At 31.5% G+C, this 22,889-nt stretch overlaps 1 protein-coding gene across 1 annotated transcript in view; it reads left to right on the forward strand.

The window, feature by feature from the left end:
* The first annotated feature begins 2,134 nt into the window (after positions 1-2,134).
* LOC132936204 (neuronal membrane glycoprotein M6-a-like) overlaps positions 2,135-22,889 on the forward strand; it is a 48,899-nt gene continuing 28,144 nt past the window's right edge. Inside the window, exon 1 of the mRNA XM_061002895.1 lies at positions 2,135-2,544. Within this exon, the coding sequence (XP_060858878.1) occupies positions 2,460-2,544 (85 nt within the window). The 5' untranslated portion in view covers positions 2,135-2,459. The remainder of the gene's footprint in view (positions 2,545-22,889) is intronic.

Below are 22,889 nucleotides of genomic sequence, written 5' to 3' on the forward strand. Positions count from 1 at the left end.
ATATCATCAAATATACTTGGTAATATCATAGGGTGACTGACCGTTTTCGCTCAGAATCGTTTTTCTTATACAATGATATTATATCATTGAATTCAAATTTAACACCATCCATTACAGTGACCCACTTGTAACCTACCGTACAGCAGAGCGACATCCACTTATCCACCTTTTTTTTTAATTATATTTTTTAAATTTCTTATTTAAATCTATATTTATTTTGTATAATTTTAATATTATTTTATAACACTAGGTAAGTCAAACACGGTGGTCCGCAGGGAACCGTTCTTGGCCCTATTTTATTCGTTGTATACATATTTATATATATATATATATATATCAATGGTTTATTTGATCTGCAGATAAAAGCTAAAGTTATTAGTTATGCTGATGACACCGTGATATTATTATCCAATAAAAATATAAATCCTCTGTATAAAACCGCTAATTGTCATAAAAGAAGCGAAGGAGTGGTTTGACAATAATTTAATAGAGTTAAATATTACTAAATCAAAATATATCTATTAACTATTTTATTAATGAGCCGATACTTCCTAACTCAGATCATAAACTGTGTCTTCACTCAAGATACTGTTATGGTATTTGTAATAATTGCATAATTTTAGAACAAGTACGCACTGTTAAATATTTAGGTATAGAAATTGATTATTAATAAAAACAGATTATTGAAAACGTTTGTTTAACATAACTAGTACCTACCTATTACCTAACTTTAATAGACATTTTTTAATTAAATAAAGAAGTTATAAATATCATGTGTCTTATTATATCACACAATTATTTAATGTCTTGTAGAACAGTACAAGTTATTACGGTTTTCAACAGTTAGAAATAATATTTTTTTTCAGTAAAATTCACTATTCAACACTAAATTCGTGCAAAACATAATAGTTTTATCATACGAACAACATAATATCTTCAGATACCTCTTTCCGAGTATTATATAACCATTAGTGGCGTATTTAGAAATTTTGCTAGGGGGGGGGATGAAATATATAATATTAGGTACACCCATAAATACGTGCATAATATACATTTTTAAAATCTCCTAACGTGTTGAGGTTAGTGTGGATCAAGACGAAATAAGAATTAACACAAATTGTATAGTACCTAATAGCATTTATTATTATAAATTCATACTAATGCCAATTCCGTGTTTAATACGATAAACAAAAAAAATAGTTATAAGTAATCCCGTTTTCTACTTTTTTGGATGCTTGGTTCATCGATAACCTCATCTGGTATGATTATTGTATTGACAGGTGACATGTCATTAAAGCCAACACATTAAGTCGGTTCTAATAAATAAAGTATATAATAATTACTACTTAATTTATAGGTAGTTATTATTCAATATTAGATAGGAAAATTGATATTTATTTACTTTTGCCATACAATTTATTAGGTAAGACTTAATAAAAACTTGAAAAACATCGTTCAGGTGTAGAAGTTGATACAGGCAAAGTACAAAATATTTTCAAGAGTTCATGAATGTTTGGATAACTCTATCACAAACATCTAAAACATGTAACCCAGAGGTGAATACAATTTTTTCAATCACTTACTACACTGCAGTCACTAAAAATAAACCCACGCTCTATGGTTAACCTACAGTCTTCATGGTAATTTTGTTTTATTTACCGACTATTTATCGGGTTTATTTATAACACTGATGCACTGTTCCAAACTAATTGCACCTATGCATATCATGACATACTTTGAATCCAAAATCATAACCTAATAAAAACGAAAATATTTGTACGCACAGCTGAAAACAAATTTAACAGTCCAGGCGGGCACACAGAATATGCTCACGATTTCCTTTGAGCGTGGCCAAAATACCCACTACGATCGGCTCGCCATATTGTGTGTTTGAGTGACTTATTTTTCGAACATAATATTATGTATCTACACACGACACACGCATGCAGGGGACATCCGACACGTGTCGGCACGTCTTATATCTATAATATTAAAATAGCATGGGATCGCACCAGTAGGCTGCAGTAGTGTGTGAACATGTACGAGCATACCCATATAAATGGTGGGGACGGCGGGCGTTCTCTGTAAGCCTGTAGACGAGAGCCGCGGGAGCTAAGCAGTACAGGCAGACGGGCCGCTGGGTCGAGGCGTTTAGTCCGACCCTGGTCTACAGAGCTTGAAATTATAATATACATCATCTTACTCGCTACTACATTTTATAGTCATTTGGACTTAGTTTATTTTTGCTCTTGAACAATTACGATATTTTTGTTAAATAAATATTAAACACTTTATTACCACTATACTTTGAACTTTATTCAACATCTTAATTCCATTCAGCGACTGGTTCTGATCGGGGCTTGTTACAACTGGAGCCGAGGACAAAGTCCACTTACTAAAACGAAACATTTTAAAAATGTTTCAACAATTTACTTCTGGATTACAACTTCTAAGATTCAATGGAGGTAGTTTTATCCCACACCTCTATTGAAAAAGACCAACTGCAGTACGTCTATTTCAACGACTCTGAGGACAAGGATCCAGGTAACCAACTCAGTCAATTACATCAGCCTATTCTACTACAGAAAATGGAAAGAACAAATTTTAACTTCTTGGTTTGGGTGTTTATATATAATTTGTACTGTTATAATAATTTCCAGTAGCGTAGCCAGGGAGGGCTTTGGGTGTTTACCCCCCCCCCCCTTGACATTCCACCCCTAATAAATGTATTATTTATAGACGAAAACTGTAAAAAATTTTGTTTAATTTATACTTAACCCCCTCCCATTTCATAATCCTGGCTACGCCGCGGATAAGTTTGATCTGTCTCATATAATATAGTACTACGTGACCATACTACAATAGTATATTTTATTTTATTTTATATAATATGTTCCATGGTAGTGTAAAATATTGAAGTTTGGTATTTATCTAAAGTCTGAATACAGTCTGCAGATTTCAGAACAACCAATTATTTTAAGGTTTACTACTGTAAATTATGAACGGAAAACAGCTTTTAACATGTTGTAACATTTATTGTTACTTATTGTACATGACGTTGAATATTATAAAATTCTAAAAAACCGTTCGCACAACGTATACAAACACCTACAAAATACCTACCTAATATATTCAGTACTTACATGTACGTCTTGTTAGTTGTTACATATAATAGAATAATATAATATAATAAATATTAAATAAATAAATGTATTATACATATATAGGTATATTATCTCCTATTATAAAAGTCCATAATTATACATTTATACATATCTAATCTTTATTAATTTAATAATCATAATATAATTACAGTACAACATATTTATCTATTCTTTAATGTAAAACTTTAATAACAAAACTTAAATATATAGTTACAAATTGTTTCTTCCCGTCTGTCTCTGGCTTTGCAAATGATTTAACCGTTTTATTAAAATCTAATTTATTTGTTATTGATGAATTCAATAGCAAGAAATGCCAAGCTATGAAGTGTATATGTATCAAATGACTTAGTAGATCGCAAGTAATTTCTATACGTTTTATAAGACGGATAATGATCTTCCGGTTAGATAATTTGAGACTGGTGTGCATAAAAACATAGTTTATGCAATGCTTATTGCAATACAAATTTATTACAATGCTGTAACTTTCCCAACACGTCTCGAGTTGAGATGATGGATAGTATTAGCCTCTCTCGTCGGGTCAGTCCCGTGCTCCCGTCGGAACTTTGAACTTATAACTTTTAGCACGACCGTACACTGTCATCTCGCGGTTGTAGACTGAGAGTGAGAATCCCACACATTCTTCCACCGCCGGATGTCCCTTGCATATATTTATTATTATTGTGATGTGGTGTTATTTTACATAACCACACAATCCCTGCACGGCTATATACTAAGAGTTATTTATATAAGTAGTCATATATTTATTGACGTTCATGGTCACGCGCTATACTTTTATTATATACGCGCTGTATACGCGGTGTATTCGCGCTACTATTCTCACTGTATACGCACTGTATATTTCGCGTCGCGTAAATACGGGCCAGTGAGTGATTTATAGTATTTATAATCAATGGTGTTACCATTTTTATTATTATCATTGTTAGGCGAGCTTATATATTTTATATTACGCGGCGCGTATACTATATTTTTGTGAATACGTACACATTATGTTATTATTTATATAGGTATAGTCACAGCTCGCTACAGTCTAGTCGTAACGCTGAAATATCCTGACTATCTATGTGCTAATATATAGTATATTATATATTGCGCATTATAACTATGTGTAGGGGTGAAGGAGAGGGGTCTGTACGTTGCACCTCCCCCCCTTAGAAAAATGATTTATGTCCTTAAGTGACAGAAACCTTTTTAAGTACACCATCGCATTTACAAGTTTATGCAATGTGTTTACAATTTAGTTAATTTTATGACATAATTTACATGGTTACAATTTAGTTGATATGTGTTTACAATGTTAATAATATTTCATTACATTGATATGTGTTTTACAGTTTAGTTAATTTTTCAATACATTAATATTGTAACGTGCCACAAGCACAGTCGAATAGATGAAGATGTTTTTAAATGTACCACGAAGAGAATTGTATAAGTTGTATTTATTATTACTCACATATAATAATTATATGAAATATATACTATGGTCATATACTATACTGTAACGTGCCCCAGTCAATAGGATTGAAGGATGATGGAATAAATGTAAATCTCGAGTGTTTAGTATAATATGTTTGATTTATTTAACTTATTTAACTGTGACTGATTATAACAAAATTACTCTAAGTCCAAAAATATGAATGAAGCTAGCGAGATGTGACATTAGTTACTGATGACTGCTCCTAAGCTCGTTGGTTGTTCGTCTGATGAACGCTTGTCCATCAGCTCTCCTCGATAGTTCTGTCCCTGTTCCTACTTACTCTGGATGACCATTGACCATACATAGTCATCTTGCGGTTAGGCCTACCGTGGGATTGTCACACGCTTGCACACGGCCGGATGAATATATATGTGTTGTTGTTGCGCATTTGTGGTGTTTGTTTTATTCCACAAAACCACACAGATCTATACGGTCATTTTACACGAGTTATTTATATACGTAATCATATATATTATATTGACGCACGCCGTCCAGGGTCACGCGCTCGATATTCGCTGTACTACTACACACGCAGCGCGGACGCTATTACTATTACTATTAATGTTACGCGGCGCGTACTATAATTTATGATTATATATACACTTTTACACTGCCTAAATAAGTGTTATATATTGGGTAATATGATATTAAGTCACAGCTCGCTACACCTCACCGCCCTTTCAAAGGTTTTTGTAGGGCTACAATTTGTAGAACTACAAAAAGCTTTAAAATTTGAATGTTTTACATAGATAATACATTTTACATAGATAATGTTTACAATGTTTTTACATAGGTAATTCAGTACATTCAGTACATTTAGTACATAGATAAATGGTTAAATTATTGTCTTATTATGACAATTTACATGATAATAATTATTAGTTACACATTTTATTATTATTATTTTTTTGATTACTCGATTAGAGTATTACAATTGATTAGATTGACACAATTATATTTTTGTTAGTTAACATGATATATAACTTAAATACAATAAAATTGTTATTAGTAATATGATTAAAAATGATAAAATGATAAAATGATGATTAAAAATTTTACAATAGTTATACAATTTCAATATAATATTTTAATTTACGTTATTATACATAAAAATATCTTTGATTACAATATATAATTATTTAGTATTTAAAATCTCCAATGGTGTCATAGACCAGTATATATTTTAATTTGTTTATATTGGATTATATTATAGTATTAATTATCTTTCGTAAAATAGTAAATCTTTTGCACTAGGTACAATATTAATATATCTGGCCAAATCCAAACAAATTGGATTTGCCAAATCTCTTTCTACAATCATATCTGTCATGAAACGTTTTACACACTTAATTATCTCTAAAATTTCCCCATTTTCGTAAGGTACTAATATTGTATTATTAGCTGAAATTATATGATGATCAAAACATTCCGTAAAATTATACCATTCTCCGAGTTCTGTATTAGTGTGCTTTTGAATTGCTATATTTATGTTTATTTCCTGCAATAGTTGTTCGTTCCTATCCATTTTAGATTAGTGGTTCCTATAATTATAAATTGTATTATTTGTAAATATGTTTTTTTTTTTTTAATTGAAATGTTTAATCAAATTTTCGTATCTGTAGTTCCTGACTGCATAGTCAAATATACATTTTGTGTATATGACGTCTGTGCGCGGATCATGGGCATAAGTTATTTTGTGTTTCTTTTTACATATTAAATTGTGTGACTCGGTAAGATTTAATATCCTTCCCGATTTGTCATAATACCCTACTTCTGTTTCAAAAATTATTCTTTTGTTTGATACGTCCTCTAACTGTAAATAAAATTGTCGGTTTAAATATTTATCGTAACAACGCATATCTAATAATGGAAAATTAATTCCTAATCTCTTTAAAATTTCTCTGTCGGAACTACCTCCAAACACCACAATCACATTGATCTTATTGTCACGTAGTATATAGTTTTTTATATAGGTCGTAGTTAAACTATTTACTGGTGCTCTAAGACTCTTATTCAGTTGGTCTAGACAGATGTCCCTGAGTTCTGTTTTCGCCTTGAAAATCCGTGCTAATGCCTTTTGCGCCACTAGTACCTCTCGATCCTTCATCGGTCTTACTTCTCCGTTTTCTGGTAGATATAATGGTCGTCCTTCGAGCTTCCTTATCTTAAACCGGTCCAAACTGTTCGATATCGCTCCAGATATAAGGACCTTACTCGTTCTATGAATGTTAGTAAACTCGAAGTCCATTATAACGAACTTATGGGTGTTTCCTCTATATACAAATATAATAATTAGTTACTTACTTATACTATAATATTTACATTACATTTAATTTATATTAATTCAAATATTTTTTTTTTCTTAATTACTTATTATTGCTGGTAAATCACTAGCATTAGTATTATTGTTACCTATATTCCTGTCATTAGTATCCAAAAACGAGGTTTCTTGTAATTCCTCTTTACTCTCATACAACTTACGGTTTACTATAGGTCCATGCTCGTTGTATGATAATTTTTTCCTCATTGGTTCATAAATTGTTTGTTTGTAAAACTTACCCTCACTAAGTGGTTCTTTAATTGTTCTTACCCTCATAGTATTATTATTTCTTTTTAGAGTCCTAGCGTATAGGTACAATACGTATATCAACAAAATTAATATTAAAGAAAATGATAGTAATCCTATTAAGACATATATCAAATAATTCTTATTTTGGTCGGCTTTTCCGCCCTGCCTATCTTCTTCTTTTTCTACCATTGTTTGTATCTCATTTAGGGAATGAGTTAATTCGTGAACGTTATCTAGCCTTAATAAATCATGACCCTGAGCATATTTCGGAATTGCTATTGTGTTTAGTTTTGGGATATTAATATTCAAACTACCTATCCCTAGTTTAGGTATAAAGTTCACGTAATATTTGGATTTGACTTCCCGCGTGGGGTTTAAAACTATATCACTAGCAAAAGCCCTACACTCTTGACCTATGTTGATTAAACCTTGAATCATTAATTTCACTATATGTGGCTCTTGTTCCCCTTGACATGTTATAGTCAAAGTATCATAGTTAGTGGTGTAAATCCATGTATTTGCATATTTTAACTTATGATAAATATTCTTTGCTATCACTATGATTCCTGCCTCGCAGTTGCTTGGTAACACATCAGGATTCTTAAATAATGAAATTTCGTATGGTTGTCTAACAGATTCATGTTGAATAGGTTGGAATTCTGGACATATATTAAAAATCTCGGTAGCTATACAGCTTAACAATTGTGTTTCTGTGAAGGTTGTAAACTGTCTTCTATTCTTAGTTATTCCTACATACTGAAATTCTGGCTTTAATATTACACTATGTTTATAGTCGAATCTATGTGGAATTGGTATGATTTTGAATAATGTTAGTTCTAGTTCTGTTATCAATGGTATTTTAATTAAGAACACTATCTGATTTCCACTGTAATACACGGCCATCTTAGTTATTTTATTTAACTCATATATTTCATTAGCTTTAGTTCCCATGGGTAAATTCAAATTGACTGGTAAATTTAATTTAATCTGGGTTAATTGCCTACCTAATTCTCTTGGAGTCACTAGACTTGGATGCAGAATCCCTGTTCTAGCAAATTTATTGAACAATGTTTTCCCACATACACAGATAATGAAATCTGTCCTTGTCGGTATACCTTATCGCTGTCAATCACTCCATTACATTTTATACGTATAAATCGTAAATTATATCTGTGTTCATAGATCTCGGGTAACCTTTTCACATTATCCTGGATACTTGTTAAACTCTGTACCATGAGCCCTCCTAGTGGTGTAGTTTCATTATACAATAATTTAGTTTCCCTCTTTGGTAATATGATATTAAGTCACAGCTCGCTACAATACCATAGGAGACGAACAACAATAAAAAAAATTAACTAAACACTTACAATGCGGCGGGTATGATTGTTGAGTGCTTTGCTGGTACTTCCATTTCTTAGTTGTTGAGTGACTTCGCAGTTGTTACGTTCTAGTACAGGGTCCTTTCTCAAAGTTTGGCAGGTGATCAAACTCCTAACAGTTGTAACGTGCCCCAGTCAATGAATAGAAGGATGAAGGTAAAAATGTAGATCTTGAGTTTTAAGAATAATATAGTTACGTTTATTTAATTTATTTAACTGTTGTTGATATATAAAAATTATTCTAAGTCCAATTATACGACTAAATCTAGCGAGATGTGACTATATAGTTCCTGATGACTGTTCCTAAGCTCGTCGGTTGCTCGTCTGATGAACGCTTGTCCATCCGCTCTCCTCGATGGTTCAGTCCCTGTCCGTACTTTTACTCTGGATAACCATATTATATGGTCATCTCGTGGGATTGTCACGCGCTTCGCCCACGGCAGGAAATTGAACATATTTTAGATTAGTGGTTCCTATAATTATAAATTCTTATTACTTGCAATTTAGGGTGCTTTTCTAAGTGAAATGTTTAATTAAATTTTCGTATCTATAGTTCCGAACGGCATAGTCGAATGTACATTTTGTATTTATGACATCTGTACGTGGATCATGTGCGTAAGTTATTTTATGTTTCTTTTTACAAATCAAGTTGTGTGATCCGGTAAGATTTAGTATCCTCCTGTTTGCAATATATGTTATACGACATCCGTCAATATTTAGATACTGTGCATTATATATATATATATATATATACCTATGTATATTTCGTAAGCAATTTCTAAATATTATATTCATACATTTATGATTTATGATTAGGGCGAGGTTGTAGAACCGATTGTAATGCGAGTTCAAGATCGCATTGCCCTCTCGTTATATTCCCATAGGGTTTCTAATCGGATATATGACTTTGATTAATTTAGTCGAATTTCTATGTGTTGATATTTATCTAATCTTTATGTTGCCAAATGTAGCCGAAGGCGAAACGATCACAATAATATAGCATGTGTATTATTGGGTTCGTTACACTACTAAATTTTGCCCAGTGGTGTTTAATCGGTTAATTTTTTTAATGTGGTTAATGTTGGCATTCTTAACAATTAATTCAAATCCGTATTAAAATAAAATATATGAAAATATCACTTATGTATGAACTGATGTTCGAAGTAGATTGTCGGTGTAATTGATTATTGGAAACACTTGAATTACATAATCCTCTTCGGGTTCAGCATATAAATTACGATTGTCACAGACAGTGGTGTATTTTCGACATGCCAAACACCTTCGTCTTTGGCAATACATTTTTACCACATTTATATCCTTGAATATAACATTGAACGCTTTGAAACTTAAATTTATAAGATTTGACTCAAAATATGCCTGATTGATATAATTGGCACATTCAAATGAGCAAAATATATTGATAATCTATCGAACTTCCCTCACGACAAAAGCTGAATGCAACTGCCAAAAATATTCATAAACTTCACGTTCACTGTGAGTTAATGGATATTTTGCAATATGTTATATTGTGTTCGGCGGTATATGACTTATTACAATTACAATATTGAGGTTGTCGTCAGGTATCAAATAATTTTGTATTAATAAATTTCATCAGTATATAGTTAAATCCTCTTTTTCCACTGCTGAGCATGCTAAGTCGCAGGCCTTGATAAATTGGTACACGTCTCTTTCTCCGGTACATGTGGGAATCATGACGGTGACTTTGTCTAAAGGGAGTTTAGTAGGCATTTTTAATGTTTTTATTCGTCTGACTGGTTCTAACTGTGTATGTACTATTCCCTTTTGAGTCGGGTTCCAATTTGTCTTAACTCAGTTTCGCTTACTACTATCGGTCTTATACTTGTATTCTATAAATCCTTTTCCCGTATATAGCTTCCAAATATTTTTCCCTATTAAAATCGACAGAATATTGGTATCCCTCCTCGGTACTTAAATCAATTAGTAGTTCCTTTTCTTCAACTAGTGTTGTATCGTTATTTTTATCACTACTAGTTTCCTTATTTGATTCCTTATATTTGTATTTTTGCTTTTAACTATTTCAGAATTTATTACTTTATTCGATACGGTTATCTCAATTTCCTTAACTACTTCTGTCAGCGATCGTTCACTTTCAGTTAGACTATTACTTATATCTTTTTGACTCATTAATTTATAGTCATTATTTTTTAATTTAATAAAATAAACAGAATTAAATTTAATTGACATACTAGTGTAAAATTATTTAATGACTTGTAATATACTATGGTCACACACTATACCATAGGAGACGAACAATGACAAAACTTAACTTTATACTCACAACAACGGAGCTGGTATGACGGTTGATTGTCTCGCTGGCACTTCCATTGCTTCTAGTATTGACTGTTGTATTATTTTTGTATAGGGTCCTTTCTCGGAGTTGTTGGTAGGTGTACAGTCTCCCAACGGTGATTCGATGAAGAATTGCTTCCTTGAATGGTTTTAGATCGTAGAAAAATGTTTCAAAAATTCAAAAAAATTTTATTTATTTTTCTAAGTATCTATTGAGACACCCTGTCCAAAGCGCCAATTTGTAACGTGCCCCAGTCAATGAATAGAAGGATGAAGGTAAAAATGTAGATCTTGAGTTTTAAGAACAATATAGTTACGTTTATTTAATTTATTTAACTGTTGTTGATATATAAAAATTATTCTAAGTCCAATTATACGACTAAATCTAGCGAGATGTGACTATATAGTTCCTGATGACTGTTCCTAAGCTCGTCGGTTGCTCGTCTGATGAACGCTTGTCCATCCGCTCTCCTCGATGGTTCAGTCCCTGTCCGTACTTTTACTCTGGATAACCATATTATATGGTCATCTCGTGGGATTGTCACGCGCTTCGCCCACGGCAGGAAATTGAACATATTTTAGATTAGTGGTTCCTATAATTATAAATTCTTATTACTTGCAATTTAGGGTGCTTTTCTAAGTGAAATGTTTAATTAAATTTTCGTATCTATAGTTCCGAACGGCATAGTCGAATGTACATTTTGTATTTATGACATCTGTACGTGGATCATGTGCGTAAGTTATTTTATGTTTCTTTTTACAAATCAAGTTGTGTGATCCGGTAAGATTTAGTATCCTCCTGTTTGCAATATATGTTATACGACATCCGTCAATATTTAGATACTGTGCATTATATATATATATATATATATATACCTATGTATATTTCGTAAGCAATTTCTAAATATTATATTCATACATTTATGATTTATGATTAGGGCGAGGTTGTAGAACCGATTGTAATGCGAGTTCAAGATCGCATTGCCCTCTCGTTATATTCCCATAGGGTTTCTAATCGGATATATGACTTTGATTAATTTAGTCGAATTTCTATGTGTTGATATTTATCTAATCTTTATGTTGCCAAATGTAGCCGAAGGCGAAACGATCACAATAATATAGCATGTGTATTATTGGGTTCGTTACACTACTAAATGTTGCCCAGTGGTGTTTAATCGGTTAATTTTTTTAATGTGGTTAATGTTGGCATTCTTAACAATTAATTCAAATCCGTATTAAAATAAAATATATGAAAATATCACTTATGTATGAACTGATGTTCGAAGTAGATTGTCGGTGTAATTGATTATTGGAAACACTTGAATTACATAATCCTCTTCGGGTTCAGCATATAAATTACGATTGTCACAGACAGTGGTGTATTTTCGACATGCCAAACACCTTCGTCTTTGGCAATACATTTTTACCACATTTATATCCTTGAATATAACATTGAACGCTTTGAAACTTAAATTTATAAGATTTGACTCAAAATATGCCTGATTGATATAATTGGCACATTCAAATGAGCAAAATATATTGATAATCTATCGAACTTCCCTCACGACAAAAGCTGAATGCAACTGCCAAAAATATTCATAAACTTCACGTTCACTGTGAGTTAATGGATATTTTGCAATATGTTATATTGTGATCGGCGGTATATGACTTATTACAATTACAATATTGAGGTTGTCGTCAGGTATCAAATAATTTTGTATTAATAAATTTCATCAGTATATAGTTAAATCCTCTTTTTCCACTGCTGAGCATGCTAAGTCGCAGGCCTTGATAAATTGGTACACGTCTCTTTCTCCGGTACATGTGGGAATCATGACGGTGACTTTGTCTAAAGGGAGTTTAGTAGGCATTTTTAATGTTTTTATTCGTCTGACTGGTTCTAACTGTGTATGTACTATTCCCTTTTGAGTCGGGTTCCAATTTGTCTTAACTCAGTTTCGCTTACTACTATCGGTCTTATACTTGTATTCTATAAATCCTTTTCCCGTATATAGCTTCCAAATATTTTTCCCTATTAAAATCGACAGAATATTGGTATCCCTCCTCGGTACTTAAATCAATTAGTAGTTCCTTTTCTTCAACTAGTGTTGTATCGTTATTTTTATCACTACTAGTTTCCTTATTTGATTCCTTATATTTGTATTTTTGCTTTTAACTATTTCAGAATTTATTACTTTATTCGATACGGTTATCTCAATTTCCTTAACTACTTCTGTCAGCGATCGTTCACTTTCAGTTAGACTATTACTTATATCTTTTTGACTCATTAATTTATAGTCATTATTTTTTAATTTAATAAAATAAACAGAATTAAATTTAATTGACATACTAGTGTAAAATTATTTAATGACTTGTAATATACTATGGTCACACACTATACCATAGGAGACGAACAATGACAAAACTTAACTTTATACTCACAACAACGGAGCTGGTATGACGGTTGATTGTCTCGCTGGCACTTCCATTGCTTCTAGTATTGACTGTTGTATTATTTTTGTATAGGGTCCTTTCTCGGAGTTGTTGGTAGGTGTACAGTCTCCCAACGGTGATTCGATGAAGAATTGCTTCCTTGAATGGTTTTAGATCGTAGAAAAATGTTTCAAAAATTCAAAAAAATTTTATTTATTTTTCTAAGTATCTATTGAGACACCCTGTCCAAAGCGCCAATTTGTAACGTGCCCCAGTCAATGAATAGAAGGATGAAGGTAAAAATGTAGATCTTGAGTTTTAAGAACAATATAGTTACGTTTATTTAATTTATTTAACTGTTGTTGATATATAAAAATTATTCTAAGTCCAATTATACGACTAAATCTAGCGAGATGTGACTATATAGTTCCTGATGACTGTTCCTAAGCTCGTCGGTTGCTCGTCTGATGAACGCTTGTCCATCCGCTCTCCTCGATGGTTCAGTCCCTGTCCGTACTTTTACTCTGGATAACCATATTATATGGTCATCTCGTGGGATTGTCACGCGCTTCGCCCACGGCAGGAAATTGAACATATTTTAGATTAGTGGTTCCTATAATTATAAATTCTTATTACTTGCAATTTAGGGTGCTTTTCTAAGTGAAATGTTTAATTAAATTTTCGTATCTATAGTTCCGAACGGCATAGTCGAATGTACATTTTGTATTTATGACGTCTGTACGTGGATCATGTGCGTAAGTTATTTTATGTTTCTTTTTACAAATCAAGTTGTGTGATCCGGTAAGATTTAGTATCCTCCTGTTTGCAATATATGTTATACGACATCCGTCAATATTTAGATACTGTGCATTATATATATATATATATATATATATACCTATGTATATTTCGTAAGCAATTTCTAAATATTATATTCATACATTTATGATTTATGATTAGGGCGAGGTTGTAGAACCGATTGTAATGCGAGTTCAAGATCGCATTGCCCTCTCGTTATATTCCCATAGGGTTTCTAATCGGATATATGACTTTGATTAATTTAGTCGAATTTCTATGTGTTGATATTTATCTAATCTTTATGTTGCCAAATGTAGCCGAAGGCGAAACGATCACAATAATATAGCATGTGTATTATTGGGTTCGTTACACTACTAAATTTTGCCCAGTGGTGTTTAATCGGTTAATTTTTTTAATGCGGTTAATGTTGGCATTCTTAACAATTAATTCAAATCCGTATTAAAATAAAATATATGAAAATATCACTTATGTATGAACTGATGTTCGAAGTAGATTGTCGGTGTAATTGATTATTGGAAACACTTGAATTACATAATCCTCTTCGGGTTCAGCATATAAATTACGATTGTCACAGACAGTGGTGTATTTTCGACATGCCAAACACCTTCGTCTTTGGCAATACATTTTTACCACATTTATATCCTTGAATATAACATTGAACGCTTTGAAACTTAAATTTATAAGATTTGACTCAAAATATGCCTGATTGATATAATTGGCACATTCAAATGAGCAAAATATATTGATAATCTATCGAACTTCCCTCACGACAAAAGCTGAATGCAACTGCCAAAAATATTCATAAACTTCACGTTCACTGTGAGTTAATGGATATTTTGCAATATGTTATATTGTGATCGGCGGTATATGACTTATTACAATTACAATATTGAGGTTGTCGTCAGGTATCAAATAATTTTGTATTAATAAATTTCATCAGTATATAGTTAAATCCTCTTTTTCCACTGCTGAGCATGCTAAGTCGCAGGCCTTGATAAATTGGTACACGTCTCTTTCTCCGGTACATGTGGGAATCATGACGGTGACTTTGTCTAAAGGGAGTTTAGTAGGCATTTTTAATGTTTTTATTCGTCTGACTGGTTCTAACTGTGTATGTACTATTCCCTTTTGAGTCGGGTTCCAATTTGTCTTAACTCAGTTTCGCTTACTACTATCGGTCTTATACTTGTATTCTATAAATCCTTTTCCCGTATATAGCTTCCAAATATTTTTCCCTATTAAAATCGACAGAATATTGGTATCCCTCCTCGGTACTTAAATCAATTAGTAGTTCCTTTTCTTCAACTAGTGTTGTATCGTTATTTTTATCACTACTAGTTTCCTTATTTGATTCCTTATATTTGTATTTTTGCTTTTAACTATTACTTGCAATTTAGGGTGCTTTTCTAAGTGAAATGTTTAATTAAATTTTCGTATCTATAGTTCCGAACGGCATAGTCGAATGTACATTTTGTATTTATGACGTCTGTACGTGGATCATGTGCGTAAGTTATTTTATGTTTCTTTTTACAAATCAAGTTGTGTGATCCGGTAAGATTTAGTATCCTCCTGTTTGCAATATATGTTATACGACATCCGTCAATATTTAGATACTGTGCATTATATATATATATATATATATACCTATGTATATTTCGTAAGCAATTTCTAAATATTATATTCATACATTTATGATTTATGATTAGGGCGAGGTTGTAGAACCGATTGTAATGCGAGTTCAAGATCGCATTGCCCTCTCGTTATATTCCCATAGGGTTTCTAATCGGATATATGACTTTGATTAATTTAGTCGAATTTCTATGTGTTGATATTTATCTAATCTTTATGTTGCCAAATGTAGCCGAAGGCGAAACGATCACAATAATATAGCATGTGTATTATTGGGTTCGTTACACTACTAAATTTTGCCCAGTGGTGTTTAATCGGTTAATTTTTTTAATGTGGTTAATGTTGGCATTCTTAACAATTAATTCAAATCCGTATTAAAATAAAATATATGAAAATATCACTTATGTATGAACTGATGTTCGAAGTAGATTGTCGGTGTAATTGATTATTGGAAACACTTGAATTACATAATCCTCTTCGGGTTCAGCATATAAATTACGATTGTCACAGACAGTGGTGTATTTTCGACATGCCAAACACCTTCGTCTTTGGCAATACATTTTTACCACATTTATATCCTTGAATATAACATTGAACGCTTTGAAACTTAAATTTATAAGATTTGACTCAAAATATGCCTGATTGATATAATTGGCACATTCAAATGAGCAAAATATATTGATAATCTATCGAACTTCCCTCACGACAAAAGCTGAATGCAACTGCCAAAAATATTCATAAACTTCACGTTCACTGTGAGTTAATGGATATTTTGCAATATGTTATATTGTGTTCGGCGGTATATGACTTATTACAATTACAATATTGAGGTTGTCGTCAGGTATCAAATAATTTTGTATTAATAAATTTCATCAGTATATAGTTAAATCCTCTTTTTCCACTGCTGAGCATGCTAAGTCGCAGGCCTTGATAAATTGGTACACGTCTCTTTCTCCGGTACATGTGGGAATCATGACGGTGACTTTGTCTAAAGGGAGTTTAGTAGGCATTTTTAATGTTTTTATTCGTCTGACTGGTTCTAACTGTGTATGTACTATTCCCTTTTGAGTCGGGTTCCAATTTGTCTTAACTCAGTTTCGCTTACTACTATCGGTCTTATACTTGTATTCTATAAATCCTTTTCCCGTATATAGCTTCCAAATATTTTTCCCTATTAAAATCGACAGAATATTGGTATCCCTCCTCGGTACTTAAATCAATTAGTAGTTCCTTTTCTTCAACTAGTGTTGTATCGTTATTTTTATCACTACTAGTTTCCTTATTTGATTCCTTATATTTGTATTTTTGCTTTTAACTATTTCAGAATTTATTACTTTATTCGATACGGTTATCTCAATTTCCTTAACTACTTCTGTCAGCGATCGTTCACTTTCAGTTAGACTATTACTTATATCTTTTTGACTCATTAATTTATAGTCATTATTTTTTAATTTAATAAAATAAACAGAATTAAATTTAATTGACATACTAGTGTAAAATTATTTAATGACTTGTAATATACTATGGTCACACACTATACCATAGGAGACGAACAATGACAAAACTTAACTTTATACTCACAACAACGGAGCTGGTATGACGGTTGATTGTCTCGCTGGCACTTCCATTGCTTCTAGTATTGACTGTTGTATTATTTTTGTATAGGGTCCTTTCTCGGAGTTGTTGGTAGGTGTACAGTCTCCCAACGGTGATTCGATGAAGAATTGCTTCCTTGAATGGTTTTAGATCGTAGAAAAATGTTTCAAAAATTCAAAAAAATTTTATTTATTTTTCTAAGTATCTATTGAGACACCCTGTCCAAAGCGCCAATTTGTAACGTGCCCCAGTCAATGAATAGAAGGATGAAGGTAAAAATGTAGATCTTGAGTTTTAAGAACAATATAGTTACGTTTATTTAATTTATTTAACTGTTGTTGATATATAAAAATTATTCTAAGTCCAATTATACGACTAAATCTAGCGAGATGTGACTATATAGTTCCTGATGACTGTTCCTAAGCTCGTCGGTTGCTCGTCTGATGAACGCTTGTCCATCCGCTCTCCTCGATGGTTCAGTCCCTGTCCGTACTTTTACTCTGGATAACCATATTATATGGTCATCTCGTGGGATTGTCACGCGCTTCGCCCACGGCAGGAAATTGAACATATTTTAGATTAGTGGTTCCTATAATTATAAATTCTTATTACTTGCAATTTAGGGTGCTTTTCTAAGTGAAATGTTTAATTAAATTTTCGTATCTATAGTTCCGAACGGCATAGTCGAATGTACATTTTGTATTTATGACATCTGTACGTGGATCATGTGCGTAAGTTATTTTATGTTTCTTTTTACAAATCAAGTTGTGTGATCCGGTAAGATTTAGTATCCTCCTGTTTGCAATATATGTTATACGACATCCGTCAATATTTAGATACTGTGCATTATATATATATATATATATATATACCTATGTATATTTCGTAAGCAATTTCTAAATATTATATTCATACATTTATGATTTATGATTAGGGCGAGGTTGTAGAACCGATTGTAATGCGAGTTCAAGATCGCATTGCCCTCTCGTTATATTCCCATAGGGTTTCTAATCGGATATATGACTTTGATTAATTTAGTCGAATTTCTATGTGTTGATATTTATCTAATCTTTATGTTGCCAAATGTAGCCGAAGGCGAAACGATCACAATAATATAGCATGTGTATTATTGGGTTCGTTACACTACTAAATGTTGCCCAGTGGTGTTTAATCGGTTAATTTTTTTAATGTGGTTAATGTTGGCATTCTTAACAATTAATTCAAATCCGTATTAAAATAAAATATATGAAAATATCACTTATGTATGAACTGATGTTCGAAGTAGATTGTCGGTGTAATTGATTATTGGAAACACTTGAATTACATAATCCTCTTCGGGTTCAGCATATAAATTACGATTGTCACAGACAGTGGTGTATTTTCGACATGCCAAACACCTTCGTCTTTGGCAATACATTTTTACCACATTTATATCCTTGAATATAACATTGAACGCTTTGAAACTTAAATTTATAAGATTTGACTCAAAATATGCCTGATTGATATAATTGGCACATTCAAATGAGCAAAATATATTGATAATCTATCGAACTTCCCTCACGACAAAAGCTGAATGCAACTGCCAAAAATATTCATAAACTTCACGTTCACTGTGAGTTAATGGATATTTTGCAATATGTTATATTGTGATCGGCGGTATATGACTTATTACAATTACAATATTGAGGTTGTCGTCAGGTATCAAATAATTTTGTATTAATAAATTTCATCAGTATATAGTTAAATCCTCTTTTTCCACTGCTGAGCATGCTAAGTCGCAGGCCTTGATAAATTGGTACACGTCTCTTTCTCCGGTACATGTGGGAATCATGACGGTGACTTTGTCTAAAGGGAGTTTAGTAGGCATTTTTAATGTTTTTATTCGTCTGACTGGTTCTAACTGTGTATGTACTATTCCCTTTTGAGTCGGGTTCCAATTTGTCTTAACTCAGTTTCGCTTACTACTATCGGTCTTATACTTGTATTCTATAAATCCTTTTCCCGTATATAGCTTCCAAATATTTTTCCCTATTAAAATCGACAGAATATTGGTATCCCTCCTCGGTACTTAAATCAATTAGTAGTTCCTTTTCTTCAACTAGTGTTGTATCGTTATTTTTATCACTACTAGTTTCCTTATTTGATTCCTTATATTTGTATTTTTGCTTTTAACTATTACTTGCAATTTAGGGTGCTTTTCTAAGTGAAATGTTTAATTAAATTTTCGTATCTATAGTTCCGAACGGCATAGTCGAATGTACATTTTGTATTTATGACGTCTGTACGTGGATCATGTGCGTAAGTTATTTTATGTTTCTTTTTACAAATCAAGTTGTGTGATCCGGTAAGATTTAGTATCCTCCTGTTTGCAATATATGTTATACGACATCCGTCAATATTTAGATACTGTGCATTATATATATATATATATATATATATACCTATGTATATTTCGTAAGCAATTTCTAAATATTATATTCATACATTTATGATTTATGATTAGGGCGAGGTTGTAGAACCGATTGTAATGCGAGTTCAAGATCGCATTGCCCTCTCGTTATATTCCCATAGGGTTTCTAATCGGATATATGACTTTGATTAATTTAGTCGAATTTCTATGTGTTGATATTTATCTAATCTTTATGTTGCCAAATGTAGCCGAAGGCGAAACGATCACAATAATATAGCATGTGTATTATTGGGTTCGTTACACTACTAAATTTTGCCCAGTGGTGTTTAATCGGTTAATTTTTTTAATGCGGTTAATGTTGGCATTCTTAACAATTAATTCAAATCCGTATTAAAATAAAATATATGAAAATATCACTTATGTATGAACTGATGTTCGAAGTAGATTGTCGGTGTAATTGATTATTGGAAACACTTGAATTACATAATCCTCTTCGGGTTCAGCATATAAATTACGATTGTCACAGACAGTGGTGTATTTTCGACATGCCAAACACCTTCGTCTTTGGCAATAAATTTTTACCACATTTATATCCTTGAATATAACATTGAACGCTTTGAAACTTAAATTTATAAGATTTGACTCAAAATATGCCTGATTGATATAATTTGCACATTCAAATGAGCAAAATATTGATAAAAATTGATGTTATGTTTTATTTGTAATTAGTATACAATATATTAGTATATTACATTATAACTGTTTATATTGTAAATGTATATTATGTAGTTTTCTAAATAATTTTAGTAAACTTATTTCCACCATAAGATACTAAGTACTAACTGAAAATAATTACTATTACTATTTTCCACTTCTTATAACATGAGTCGACCCTATTTTTAAAATTTGTTTTGGATGTTTATAAAACAAAATAGTAAACTTACTAAGTCCTTTAAGTTTTAACCCAATAAGGCTACTATAATTTGATTTTATCATTTTAGATAATTATATAGGTATATGCATAGGCGCAATTTCAACTTTTGACTTAGGGGGCTGAATATATTAAAGGTAAGCAGACCATTGCAATATTGAATTTTAAAATTGTATGTCATAGGTTTTTTGGGGAGGCTGTGACTAAGTTTGGGGGCCTTATCCCCCCCCCCCCCCGATTTGCGCCCATGGGTATATGAATGAAGTTTATAATTGGTTTATAATTGGTTTTTTTTTTACTTTTTCAAAAAAAATATACCTCTAAATACCGGTATTTACCGGTACCAGAACCGAAACCTTAATTCTGTAATTTTAAGAACCGGAACCGAAACCGGTACCGAATTTTTAATTTTTTGAAGAACCAAATTGAAACCGAAACCGAAAAAATCATAAAGGTTCCAAGCCCTGGATGTGCCTTTGGTCGATGCGGGGGTCGTTATAATAAGCAAGTATACCCACGGCTGTCTTGTCACAGTACCAAGATCTAATTCCTAGAATCTATTGCGCGTCGCGGAGTTCCCACAGATATTCTTACCGGCTAGGGTTCTATCATCTGGCCGTTGGCGGATGCTGAGGCTGTTGCTAACAATAATTATAATGTTGCTCTCCCAGGGTCTCGTGTACAACGCTAACATCATCTCGACTATCTCTATGTGTATATTAGATATTCGTATATATTATAACTATGTGTAGGGGCGGAGTAGAAGGGTCCGTACGTAGTAATATATACTATAGTATATATAGACTATCATATATGATTCTCTGTACTAATTTGACTTCTCCCTAATGAGCGTAAACGGAACCTACATTTAAAGTAAAACTGTTGTCTTAAACAGGTTTTTATTTTAGGATTTTTTTCGCAATTTTTGATGAAGTGCCTACTTTAGTTGTTTCATTAACTAATTTACGTAATTATCCTATTTTCTCTTGTCCAGTATATCTTGGAAGCTTCACTTTTCTATATAATGGTTGCAATGCCAATTATAATTACCAGGAATTATATTATAATATATATTATATCCACATACATAATTTTTTTCGTTAAAAAAATGTTAGGAATTATTATTTATTATTACGTATAAGACCTATCCCCAGTCCAAAATTCACAATGAAATTCTCAGTGACTCAGCATATAATATAATATAAACTTCATGGTTTTTCAATAAAATTTACAAAATATAAGGACTTACTATTCGGTCTCGAACAAAAGCGTACTCATGGGTGCTGTGAATAGTACATTCACTGCACCTGATAATTAATTTAAAAAGTTTATTTAGTGTGAATAATTTTAAAAATAATAAAAATATAAATGTTTATTGCTGTCATGTTGATTGAATGAAAAATTATTAAACTATTAATCAATGTGCTCTTAGTAAATATAAATATTTGTTTATTGAAAAAAATACTAAATAAGACTCTATCGAATACCGGTCATAACAAATTTACAATTAATATTCTATACTTATATACCTAGTATTTAAAATTTATTAGATTGATTTAATATTTATATTAAATTTTAAACATAATACGCATTAATACGCAAAATGTTACTTATTATTTTATTTCATACTATATAATTCTAAAACATTTCAAAATAACACAAAACCAAGACTTGCACTCCACAATATATAATAAATCTCTCAACATTCTATTTATTATGATTAATTATACTCATTAGGTAATTATTTTATCAACAAATTATTTATTTTTGTTTAAGTATTCGCTTAAAATATTCATTGAAAATACTCAAAATATTCATATTTATATTACATGGAACATATTATTATATATTACAATACTTATTAATAATAATAATTTAGTTTATATAATTTTAGACTATTATGTAATAAAAAATTATATAGATACAACGTATTACTTATGAGCAATTAATTTTTTGTTTATACCTACTTAATAATCAATTTATGTAAAACTATTATTACTATTATTATGTAACCGCATTTTACAATATAAATAACTATTTATTATTTTTTTATTGTTAAAAATAAAAATATATTATTATAATATTATGTTTATTAAATATTATACTGTTAAACAAACATGTTATACCTATGTT

Source organism: Metopolophium dirhodum, chromosome 1 (genome assembly GCF_019925205.1).
Source record: "Metopolophium dirhodum isolate CAU chromosome 1, ASM1992520v1, whole genome shotgun sequence".
Taxonomy (NCBI): domain Eukaryota; kingdom Metazoa; phylum Arthropoda; class Insecta; order Hemiptera; family Aphididae; genus Metopolophium; species Metopolophium dirhodum.